Below are 11652 nucleotides of genomic sequence, written 5' to 3'. Positions count from 1 at the left end.
AAAATATATTCAAAGTGTTAAGTGAAAAACAATTTCAACTAAGAATATTGTACCCGGCAAGATTATCTTTCATATGGGAGAAAAAAAAGACAAAAACGTTCTCAGATAAACAAACCTAAAAGAATTTACTGATACTAGACCAGGTCTCCAAGGAGTGCTGAATGGAGTGCTAGACCAGGAAAACTAAAGGTGGACACACAGAAATAAAAGTACAAGAAACAGCCAAGAGAACCGCCAGCCTGGTGGTCGGGACAAGTCCGGGGTTGAATGTCAACTTCCAGAGTTTAAACGGAGAGATCAGACCACAGGAACACAGCAAATTCAATAGCAGAGAGATTAATTACATGAGACTGAACTAATGAAATGCAATTTTTTACTTTAGACTAAAACTTGCTGATTTGATTTCCATATTTAATGCTGAAGGGAGTGCTATACCAGGAAAACTAAAGTCAGACACACAGAAATAATAGTACAAAAAACAGCCAAGAAAATGGCCAGCCTAATGGTGGGGACAAGTCCAGAGTTGAATGTTAACTTCCAGAATTTAAATGGAAAGATCAAACCACAGTAACTCTGCAAATTCAATAGAAAAGAGATTAATTATGTGAGTCTGAACGAGTGAAATATAATGTTTTTACTTTAGACTAAACCATTACTGATTTTCTTTGATGCTTTGATTTCCATATTTAAGGATTTTTGTCTTCTCTTCAACTGTTGATAGGGTCATCTACCTACTATTTGAACTGAATCCTAATCTTTTTCCTGGCTTTAAGTTGTAAGCAAATTTCTCTTAACATTTTTTTATTTTGGTCTATTAAAACGAAAACTTATTAAATTAAAAATGCATTAAAAATACCCATTAATACTTATTTCATGAGTGCAGTAAGCTATACAGCCCCGTGAGGTGTTACTGTACAGTATGAGGAGAATGGAGGAGAAGGGATTGCGGCGTGACCATCCCCCCTGGGGGGTGATTTCTCGCTTTCTGTCTCTATGTCTTCTCTGTCTGTCTGGCGAGCACACGTGCCCTATAGCAAAAACCTCTCCAAAAAAAAAAAAAAGTTACTAAATGTCGGACCGCTCATCAGAAACAATGCAAGTGAGGAAAGGATGGGAAAATATATTCAAAGTGTTAAGTGAAAAACAATTTCAACTAAGAATATTGTACCCGGCAAGATTATCTTTCATATGGGAGAAAAAAAAGACAAAAACGTTCTCAGATAAACAAACCTAAAAGAATTTACTGATACTAGACCAGGTCTCCAAGGAGTGCTGAATGGAGTGCTAGACCAGGAAAACTAAAGATGGACACACAGAAATAAAAGTACAAGAAACAGCCAAGAGAACCGCCAGCCTGGTGGTCGGGACAAGTCCGGGGTTGAATGTCAACTTCCAGAGTTTAAACGGAGAGATCAGACCACAGGAACACAGCAAATTCAATAGCAGAGAGATTAATTACATGAGACTGAACTAATGAAATGCAATTTTTTACTTTAGACTAAAACTTGCTGATTTGATTTCCATATTTAAGGATTATTGTCTTCTCTTAAACTATTTCTTTTTTTTTTTTTTGAGAGGTTTTTGCTATAGGGCGCGTGCGCGCGCCAGATAGAGAGAGACAGAAAGCAAGAAATCACCCTCAGAGGGGACGGCCACGCTGTAATCCCTTCTCCTCCATTCTCCTCTCGGGATCTTGGGCACGCACGCACACGTGCCCAGCATGAGTTCAAGCCACCGGGTCCGGGACTCGAACCGCAGTTGACTATGTAGGAGTCCAGCGACACAGCCATTTTGCTAACTGCTGGTCCCATCTTCTCTTAAACTATTGATAGGTTCATCTACCTACTATTTGAACTGAATCCTAATCTTTTTCCTGGCTTTAAGTTGTAAGCAAATTTCTCTTAACATTTTTTTATTTTGGTCTATTAAAACGAAAACTTATTAAATTAAAAATGCATTAAAAATACCCATTAATACTTATTTCATGAGTGCAGTAAGCTATACAGCCCCGCGAGGTGTTACTGTACAGTATGCTCACTTTACTCACTGAGGTTCATGCCTTAATCAAACATGTGCTCATAAATATGTATATATCAACTGTGCTTGCTATTGAATGTTTTTAAATTAATTAATATCTTTAGTAAATTAACAAAATGTGAAATGAAGTCATGGAAAACAACTGTAGCTATCAGAGACAGTGTGGAGAAGGGGGCAACTGGCAGAGGGTGAGAGGCAGGGAATCGGGGGGGGCAAAATATGTAAGAGAACAAGAAATAGAACATGATTTGTTGCTTATAACACGTTAGTAATACCCTTAGTTGAGATGGAAAGTCTCATTTCGTATAATGTATTGATGTACAGTAAATGACTGTAAATTAACTAACTAATTAAATAAATAAATACAGGAAATAGGACACAGAGCACTGTCCCGAGACGACCTCGGTTGTCTGTTCCTCTGTCCTGGTGTAGGCCGAAGATGTGTTTCCTGCACAGTTGTGAAGACACTCTTCTCTAAAATGATGCTCCTGTCTCACCAGCCGCTCTCCAGGGATGACGGAGTGACAGTGGGAAGGGAGAGGCCAGAACGCACGACCCCAGCCTCTGCCGGGCGCGTGACTTACGCCAACTCACTGCCCTTCGCGTAGAGCCTGTCCCTTCGTTTGGAACCTGAGGGTCCTTGGACAGTTGCAGGCACTAAACGGCCCCTGCTAAGAGCAGTCAGCACCCTGCCACTGTTCACCAGAGCCGAGGGGCAGAAGCAACCAGGACCTATCGGTAGATGAGCGGACCGACTTCTCCGGTTCTGCACACAGTGGCATGTGCGTGACCCTCAGGAGGGGGCTGACGCACACACCACTGGACGGACCTAGGGCACCGAGCAGTTCGGGCAGGGAGGGCGAGTGTGTAAAGGGCCATTTCAGTTTCGGAGGGTGAGAGCCGTGACGGACGGCGGTGCCACCCACACAGCAGGCGGAGCAGGGCTGCTGGCCCTGACGCACGCGTGCTTACCCTGGCGTGCTTACCCTGTGTGCTGTGTCTCTGACTGTAGTTTACAAAACACAACATGCTCTACAACTCCAGAGCTGGCCCGGAAGCCACTACGTGCAGGCTCAGAGGGCTTCTGGGCCTCGCTGACCTGGCCTGGCAGGCGGTTGATGGCATCTAGTGCCCCGGGAAGGAACTGCTTAGTTTCCGTCACAGCAGGAGAGGAGTTGCCCACACCTCTCCTCCGCCCTGGCCACCAGCTGTGCACGAGGGACTCTCCAGAGCCAGGAGAGTTGAGAAAGATGTGCCCCCAGGTGTTGAGCCTCCCGAAGTCAGTCTTGAGAAGCCCTTGGGGTGCTGTGGATCTGACTGGGGAGTGGGACCCAAAAGGCCCCTCTTCCAAGTGTGGATCAAAATGTTTTCCCTCCCTTCAGACTGGGGAGTAAACACGAGCGCAGGAAACAGGTGCTCATTGTCCCTCGCCCCACCTGCTCCTGAAGGACAGACTGACCCGGCGCCAGATCCAGGATACGTGGATGGACCTGGGGCTGCCCGGCCAGCCGGCGCCTCCGCAGCTCTTTCCTGCTCCATGCTGGGGCTCAGTGGGGCCTGCAGGAGTCCACCCCTCCCTCCCTGCCCTGAGCAGAAGGACATGTAGCCCCAGGTTTCCAGGGGAGGTCTGGAACTTCCTACCGCGGAGGCTGAGTCTTCATCCAGGAAGAGAAGTCGTGCTGGAAGGCGAGGGCCTCGGCCTGGCCCAGGTCGGAGGTGCCGTGGGGCTGGATCAGCAGCAGGCAGGCGCTCTGGCCCAGGGGCACGCTCGTCACCGAGAAGTTGTTCTGGGCGTCACTCCAGTGCCGGAAGGTGCCGGTGCCCGAGAGCATGTGCACAAGCACCGAGGTGCCGTTGTCCACCCAGAACTCCCGGGGCGCGGCCAGCAGAGAGAAGCCCTTCATTGTCGCTGGGACCCAGAAGGAGACCAGGAGGAAGTGAGCAGGGCTGTGCGCCGATGGGGCAGGAGCCCAGGCCTGGCTGCGGCCGCACAGGCCCCACTCCCACCGCCTCCGCCTCAGCCTCCCCCGCGCCCCCCAGGCCTCTCCATCCCTGGGCCCCAAGCACTGCCCAAATCGCCCTCTAGGAAATTCAGCCATTGGGTTCTGGCAGAAGTCAGTACCGAGTGAGACACGGGGTGTGCCAGGAGCCTGTGGTCACATCTGCCACCTCCAGGGCCTGCCCAGTACTACCGGACCAGGTGAGCTCAACCCAGATCTGGCCTGCTCTGAAGTCAGTGTGGCCTCATGTCGCTTTTTTTTTTTTAAGATTTTTGTCAGAGGGCATTGCACTGGCTAGAGAGAGAGAAGGAAAGTGAGAAATCACCCCAGGGGGCACGGCCACGCCTCAATCCCTTCTCCAGTCTCCTCTCAGGATTTTGGGCATGCACACACATGTACCTAGCGTGATTTTCAAGCTGCCAGGTCCAGGACTCAAACTGCAGTCTGCCATGTGGGAGTCTAGTGACTTAACTACTATGCCACCTGCTGCTTCTTCCCCCTTTCTTTTCAATGGCTTTCATTTTCTAGAGCAGTTTCAGGCTTGCAGGAGGCCACCCGGGTTCCCCAGCGCCTGTCCTCCCAGTTCCACCCTCCCTTCACGATCAGAGACCAGGGCCAGGCATGCGGCCCCGGGAGGAGCATCCCTGGCCACCAGGAACAAACGTGGGACCCAGGGCGATGGACGCGGCCCTGGGCCTGGGAGAGGGCCGAGGTCTGCCTCCCCGCTTACAGGCCATGCCAGCATAGAGCTGGTGGGTGCAGAGGTGCCCACTGCCAGAGCGGCATGGGAGAGGACACGCTGACGCCCCAGGACGGTTCCTTGGGGTCTCCGAGACAGGAGCCAGTCCTGACCCTGACCCCACGCCTGGACATGCCCTCCCCTGCAGTCTTCTCATGTGTCTGGTCCTCTTAGGAGAATAAGGGAAGAGGGTGAGCCCGTCACAGAGAGGGCCCCGGGCATGTGGCTCTTGGAGTCCAAGGAGAGGTGGCTTAAAAAGAGCCATGTACCCCCTCTTAATGAATCAGAGGTCCCCAGTCTGAAGGTGGGGGTCTGGGGGCACACAAGCCCTGGACGAAGACTCTGGACCGTGATCTGCCACCTCAGCGCCCTGACAGTGAGACGCAGGGCCAGCCCCCATGTCTTCCTGTCCAGGTTCTCCGCACCCTGGTGGGGATGGAGCAGCCCAAGGGAGGGTGCAGGCAGGAAGTGTGTCATTCCTCCTCAAACACTCCTTCGGGGGCCCTGGGTGCTGCCCCCAGCCTGGTGGGAGACTTTTTAGTTTAGGGGGAAAAAAAGAACTAATTATTTTTTTCTCCAACAAACTAAAACAAAAAAGGAAGCTATCTCTGAGAGAGATGTGGGGGTCTGACACAAGGTGGCTGTGCTCTCCTCAGCCAGACGCACTCACCCCAGGGTTAGGGGACTGCCTCAGTTTGAGTCTGGTGCCAGGAGACCTGCCGGACAAGTCTGAGCCCAGCGACAGCGAGGCCAGGCCAGGGCGCCCTGGAATCTCTGGGTCCCCCTCCTCGGTCCTGGCTGGTTAGACACAGCGGGCGTCCACTGAGCTCGTCCTAACGGCTGCTATTGCCGAGCAGAGCAGAGCCCAACCGCTGCTCACACCCCAGGAAGGGCTGTCTCCACTGGACAGAAGCGGGCTGGGCAGGCCAGCACACTGGCCAGGCCGGGACGAGGCGTGCAGGAGAACGCCGGGCATTGGGTCCCATGGAGATGCGCTTTTCCTCCGTCCCTCTCCCATGACTTGCCCAGCTCTGTGGTCAGACTCTCTGGGACAGGCAACTTCTGAAGCGAGACCCCGGGTGGGTGCCAGCGCCTCTCACTTTCCCTTTGGGACAGACACATGACCTTGTGGCGGGTGGGCAGGTCCAGCCAGCCCTTTCTCAGTGAGCTGTCCTCATGGGCTCTTCCTAGGGATGGCGGACTGAGCCCATCTCCACCCTGCACAGGTGCAGCTGCCAGCAGCCAGGTGGCTCTGCCCTGGCTGGCCCTGGCCCAATGACCAACCAGAGTGGAATCCAGAGGCAGGGCCCAGATCTTCCCCTGGTGTCTTTACCAGGCTGCAGGGAGGTCGCTGTGGTAAGATGAGCACGTGCTGTTTCCACCTGTCTCTCCCGTCTCCACCTGGCTCTGCCCCTCCCGCCACCCACCTTTCCTGGCTGAACCTCATCAAGGTCTCCCGCCGGCCCCACGGTCAGTGTGCCGGCCACGGGCTCAGCACGTGCTCCCCAGACAGCGCCCAGACTTGCATAACCTGCGACCCAGCCCCCTCTGCCTCCAATCCCCACGCAGCCTGCCTCCGGCTGACCTCTGAGCAGAACTCCTCCCGGTTCACCTGCACAGAGGGACGCACTGCCCCCCAGCTCCGCAGCCTGTCCCTCCAGCCCTGCCTGCTGCCCCTACCCCCACACCGCTCTGGACACAGGACAAAGGCCAAGCCAGCACTGCCGGGACACTGGCTCTTCGCCTGCACTGGCCCGTTCCCTCTGAGGTCTGAGGCCTCCCCTCCGTCCCCAGGGGCCCTCGTCCTCCCTGGTACCTGCGTGCAACACTTCTGTCTTGCGCCTTATACCACAGTGGTCACCCACAGGCTCTCCCCCGCTGGCCTGTAATGAGTGCCCTGGGGTCAAATCCCACGCCGCCTACCTCTCGCCCCCTGGGAAGCCTGGCTCTGAGTCACAGGGAGTAAGTCCTCTACTCGTACTTGGTGAGCCTGAAAGCAACCTTCGTAGTTGGATGTTTGCCCATGTCTCCCCATGAAGCGGCGGCTGAGCAGGTCAGTTTGTCGCTTCTACATGGCTCAGCAGCTCAAGGCCCTCCGCGACCTTCTCAAGAGACACACAGCTGTCCCTTCTGAATGCGGAGCCGGACGGTAGGGCCAGGACTGTGGTGTGAAGCCAGGTCCCCCGGGCCGTGCCATCCTGAGCAAGAAGCTGGCCTCTCTGAGTCCGCATTTCTCCCCAGGAAGCAGGCTCTGATACCTCTCCCCCATACCATAAGGGATCCGATGATAAAAGCAAAACTTGCACAGCGAGTGTGGCCGCAGGCCCACAAGGGGTGCGATCTGAGGCCCCAGGGCAGCAGCCACTTCTCTTCTGTGTGCGGGGTCTCCAGGGATGTCCTCACAGCTGGCCCGCTTAGCTCTGCCGTGCATGGAACGCCAAGGCCACAGAGACAGAACTGTCAGGGCCAGAGCCGCCCGGAGGGCCTGCCTTACCTTGGAAGTGGACGTAGGTGTTGAAAAGCAGGGTGCTGTCTGCGCTAAGTCCCCGCAGGGGTCTGTTCATCTTCCAGCCCGTCACGGCCTGCATGAACCTATTGATCTTCTCGGTGGCGAGGTCTGGGTCAGTGGACATGTCCAGGGAGCGTGGGAGAACGACAGGGGCGAAGAGACCCAGGCTCTGCACGAAGGGCCGCTGCAGGCGCAGGCCGGGGGCCGTGAACCGGCCCACCACAGTGGACAGCAACAGCCGGGCCTGGCCACCAGCCCCGCCCTGGGCCACCAGAAGGCCCTGGATGGTCTGCAGCGCCGAGAGGACCTTGTGCCCATCTAGCCGGGAGGTGCAGTTCTGGTCCTCGGGGACACCCAGGAACACCTGCAGCTTCCTGGCTGTGGGGTCCAACGCCCCCAGGTAGAACGAGGCCAGGGTGCCAAAGAGAGCCGTCGGGGAGAGGAGGGCCCTGCCGGACGTGCTGCGCGTCTCTTTCAGCGCCTTGTACATGCGGAAGCCCATGAAGTTGGCCAGCATCCCAACATCCTTGGCCCTCAGCGAGTCCTCACGCTCCAGCTTCCTAGTGGCCAGAGCCAGCTGATCACGCAGGGCCTCCTCATCTACAGGGGACGTCTTGGCCTGAATCGGGACTGGCGTGAAGGCCGGGTCTCGGGGCACCTCTGCAGCAGCTTTCTCCAGCTGCTCACAGCTGCTCTTGCTGAGGAAGAGGAGGTGGAAGGGGTGTATGTACACCCGGTCCGCAGTGGCCAGGCCAGCCCAGGCCAAGAGGCAGAGGACAGTGGCCTTCAGGCTCACGCCAGCACGCACCATCTCTGAGTGGAGCTCTCACTTCTGCGTAGCCTGAAATGTTTGGCGAAGGTGACACGTGGTTATTAAATGCCTTCTAGCCAGACTCAGCCATCCCCTCAGCCCTGAAATAACAAAGGGATAACGGGGCCGGCCGTGGCGTGGTGACCGAGCTGGTGGGGTCTGCATGGCCCAGTTCCACCCAGAGCTCGAACAGCAGGTGCAGGTGCATGCATGCCCGAAATCCCGAAAGGAGAGGAGAAGGGCTTGCGGCATGGCCATTCCCCACGGGGGCTGCCTTCTCACTGTCCATCTCTCTCTCACAAGTGCACACGCCCTCTAACAGATTAAGAAAAGAAAGAACAAGAGAAGAAATAGACTCCATGCTCCACAGGAAACAATCTATGACCCAGATGCAAAATGCAGGTTCTAGGCTGAATTGCGTCCCCTTCCAAAAATTCACACGCTGGAGTCCTAACCCTCAGGACCTCAGAATGTGACTGGATTTAGAACTAGGGCCTGGAAAGAGGTCACTGAGTTAAAATGGGGTCTTTGGCATGGGCCCCAGCCCAGTGTGACCAGCGTCCAGTAAGAAGAGATTATTAGCACAGAGTTGCACAGAGAGACGGCCATGTGGGGACACGGGGATCGGGGCACCTGTCGGCAGGCCCAGGACTGCCCCTCAGAAGGAGCCAGCCCTGCAGACACCTTGATCTTGGGCTTCCAGCCTCCAAGACTGAGACAATAAATGTCTGTCATCGAAGACTCCCTGTCTACTCCCTTCCTCGGGGGACACCTGCAGACTGAGTAGGCTGCCTCTGGCTGCATGTCCCTGGCTGCATGTCCCTGCCACCTGGGCCACTCAGCAGGTCCATGTGGAAGCAACTCAGTCCTGAGGCTGCTCTGTGCTGCTTGGGGGGGGGGGTAGTTCTATCTCCCCATGGTCCCGACATGCAGCCGGGATGGGACCCCATTCAGCCCAAACCCAGGCATCTCCACTCTTTCGGCCCCGAGCCAGTGCTCAGCTACCCCTGCCTCGTGGTGCCCCACAGAATCCCGAGACCTTGCCAGCCAGCCCCCTCACCGATGTCTTGCGCCCAGGCCAGGAAGAGATTTTTAATAACTTCCCAGCTGACCCTGATAGGCAGCAAGCCTTAGACCCTGTGCCCTTGCACGGGCCACCCTGCTCCCTCGAAGCCCTGGGACTGCTCTGGCGGCTCAGCACAGTGGGCTGCCTGAGCTCCCGGGAGGGAGGGTCTTGGCTGGCCCTGTTCGCCTACTGCAGCTGACTTCCTGGTTGAGGTGATGGATGTTCGTCCACTCGGCTCTAACAATCCAGACCACACCCCTCATTGCTCGCAGAGGGCTTCCCTCTGCCAAATGTGACTTCGGTCGGCCCCGGCAGGAAGCCGGGTAGGCCATCCTGGGAAGTGTGATGTTTATCACTGACCCGAGGTCACCTTGGCCCCTAGCTGCTCCGGCCTGGCCCCCGCACACCCAGCTCCTCCCTGCTCTGGCTTCCCTGGCCCAGGTCTGGAGACCTCACCGGCCCTTGACACAGAGTCTGCCCAGGCGTCCGGTGTGCTTCCATCTGCTCTGGCCATCCAGTCGCCAAAGGAACTCTGGCTTCCGGCCTCAGCCACCTCCCCATGATTCAGCTCTGTCCCCTGTTCTCATGAAAAGCAACACAGCATGGGAAAATGGACTCCTCACGCTCCCCGCCCCTGCCGGCTGTCCTAGCTTGCTAGCTCACACATCTCACCAGCCAGAGTGCATCACAGCGTCGGTCCCTGCAGGGACACGCAGCCCCCAGTACACTGGCAGGACACAGGCACCGTCTCGGGGGAAGCAGACGCCTGGCCGTCTGGGAGGTGGAGGTGGCCGTTTGCACTGCTAGAATCTGCTGTCTCTTACAGCTGCAGGGCCAGAGAGCCCACGCTCAGCCCGGGCCGGCCTGACACCGAGTCCTGGGCTCTGTCTCACCCCGGCCCCCCTCCCCACAGCCCTCCTCGGTCTCCTGCTCACAGCTCTACGGCTGAATGAGGTGGCAGAGAGCCCCTGGGCATCGGGAGGTTCTGCCCTGAGCGCTCTCCCTGGCTCAGCTCCTCCGTCCTCATGGCAGCCACCCCCCCCATTTCCAACTTGGACACCCTGTCGCCACTGTCCCCGCCAACCCGGCACCCCCAGCTCTCTTCTTTTTCTCGACTTTCCTTCCCACCATTGCATCCCCCGTGTCGCTCCACGTCCTGAGTTATGGCTTATTACATCCAGTGTTCCTGTCCATCCCCGTAAATGTTCTTGCGAGTGCGGGTTCTCACGGTCTCACTCACTGATTTAGCCCAGGTTCCCCAACAAGCGCCCGGACGTGGCGGTCCTGGACGCGGACTGCAGAATGGGTTAGTTAGTGACCACAGGTCACACGACTATCAGAGACAGAAGCAGGCCTCAGAACCGGCTCCCCAGTGCCACGGTCCACACGCTTACGCACCAGCCTGCCTCTGAGAAGAGTCAGTCTGCCGTCCAGTTTACCCCCGTGGGGAGTACCTCATGCTGGGTCACCTTCCGAGCTCACCGCAGCCCACGAGAGGCGAAGCCCTGGCCTGGGGACGAGTCCATTCACAGAGAGCAGATTGAGGGTCTGGGAGGCAGAATGACTCCCAGGCTGCCTGGTGGGGGTGAGGGTGACCGAGCCCAGTGGGGACCCAGACCCCACCGCCAGCCCACTGCGGGCCCCACCGCTCTGCCTTCTGATGGGAAGAGGCCCCGGGGACTCTTGTTCTGAGCATCTGCGTCAGGGGCCCTGGGGACCCCAGCTCTGCTCAGGGGAAGTGGGAGGACCGGCCGTCCTGCCCCATTGCTGAGGGTGAGTAGTCCACAGTTTGGACAGAGGGTGGGCCTGGGAGGGAGGACGGCCACGTTGGGGCATCTGGTCTCACTGTGGGGGGAGCTCTGTGGTCATGTCCCTGCAATGTGCAGTCACCACCAGCCTAGATCCGTGCTCCAAAGCCATTTGCCCCTCTTCCAGCAGCTCCTCCCGCTGCCCACAGGCCGCCTGGCCTCTGCTCAGGCCCCAGCCCAGCCGCAGTGAGGGGTGGGCAGGGCAAGAGCCAGAGGGGCCGCTTACCTCCTGCTTTTGTCCCAGGAATGAGGCAGCGTCTCCCCTGCCCGGCCACCCGGCCCCATTTATACCCGATGGGTGGGCTGGAACCCTTCCCAGTGCCCTGTGCACAGGCGGGAGGGGTTGCATCACTCGCCCGGCCCCCACCGCACCGGGAGGACGGGCGCCAGCAGCGGTTTCCCGCTGGCGCCTTTCCGGGAGGCTGCGTGGATCAATGTGTAGGCCCTGCCGCTCAGGGCTGGCGGGAAGGGCCGGTTACACATTCACTGACCTCTGCTGGGGCCGGGGCCATTGCTCAGGGACCGCCCCGGCGCATGCTGGCCTGAGGTGTGCCCCAGACCTCTGCTCACACCTCTGTGATGTGCTTCGGAGTCACAGCACGGGCCCTCGGTGGGGGGCAACATGGGGGCTGCCTGTGACCTCGACTGGCTCCAGACAGCCCCGGGCACCTGCTTCACCCCA

The 11652-nt window shown here is 57.0% G+C and overlaps 1 protein-coding gene across 1 annotated transcript in view; it reads right to left on the bottom strand.

Moving 5' to 3' along the window:
- Positions 1–11292, bottom strand: part of AGT (angiotensinogen) — a 14057-nt gene extending 2765 nt beyond the window's left edge. The window contains exons 1-3 of the mRNA XM_006145986.3: positions 11197–11292; positions 7271–8126; positions 3679–3946 (exon numbers count right to left, since the gene is read on the bottom strand). Coding sequence (XP_006146048.1) covers positions 3679–3946; positions 7271–8096 — 1094 coding nt within the window. The 5' untranslated portion in view covers positions 8097–8126; positions 11197–11292. The remainder of the gene's footprint in view (positions 1–3678; positions 3947–7270; positions 8127–11196) is intronic.
- Positions 11293–11652: the final 360 nt, after the last annotated feature.

This window comes from Tupaia chinensis, unplaced genomic scaffold, assembly GCF_000334495.1.
Source record: "Tupaia chinensis unplaced genomic scaffold, TupChi_1.0 Scaffold000161_1, whole genome shotgun sequence".
NCBI classification, from domain to species: domain Eukaryota; kingdom Metazoa; phylum Chordata; class Mammalia; order Scandentia; family Tupaiidae; genus Tupaia; species Tupaia belangeri.
The sequence above is the reverse complement of the archived record's forward strand: the minus strand, read 5'-3'. Positions and strand labels throughout refer to the sequence as shown.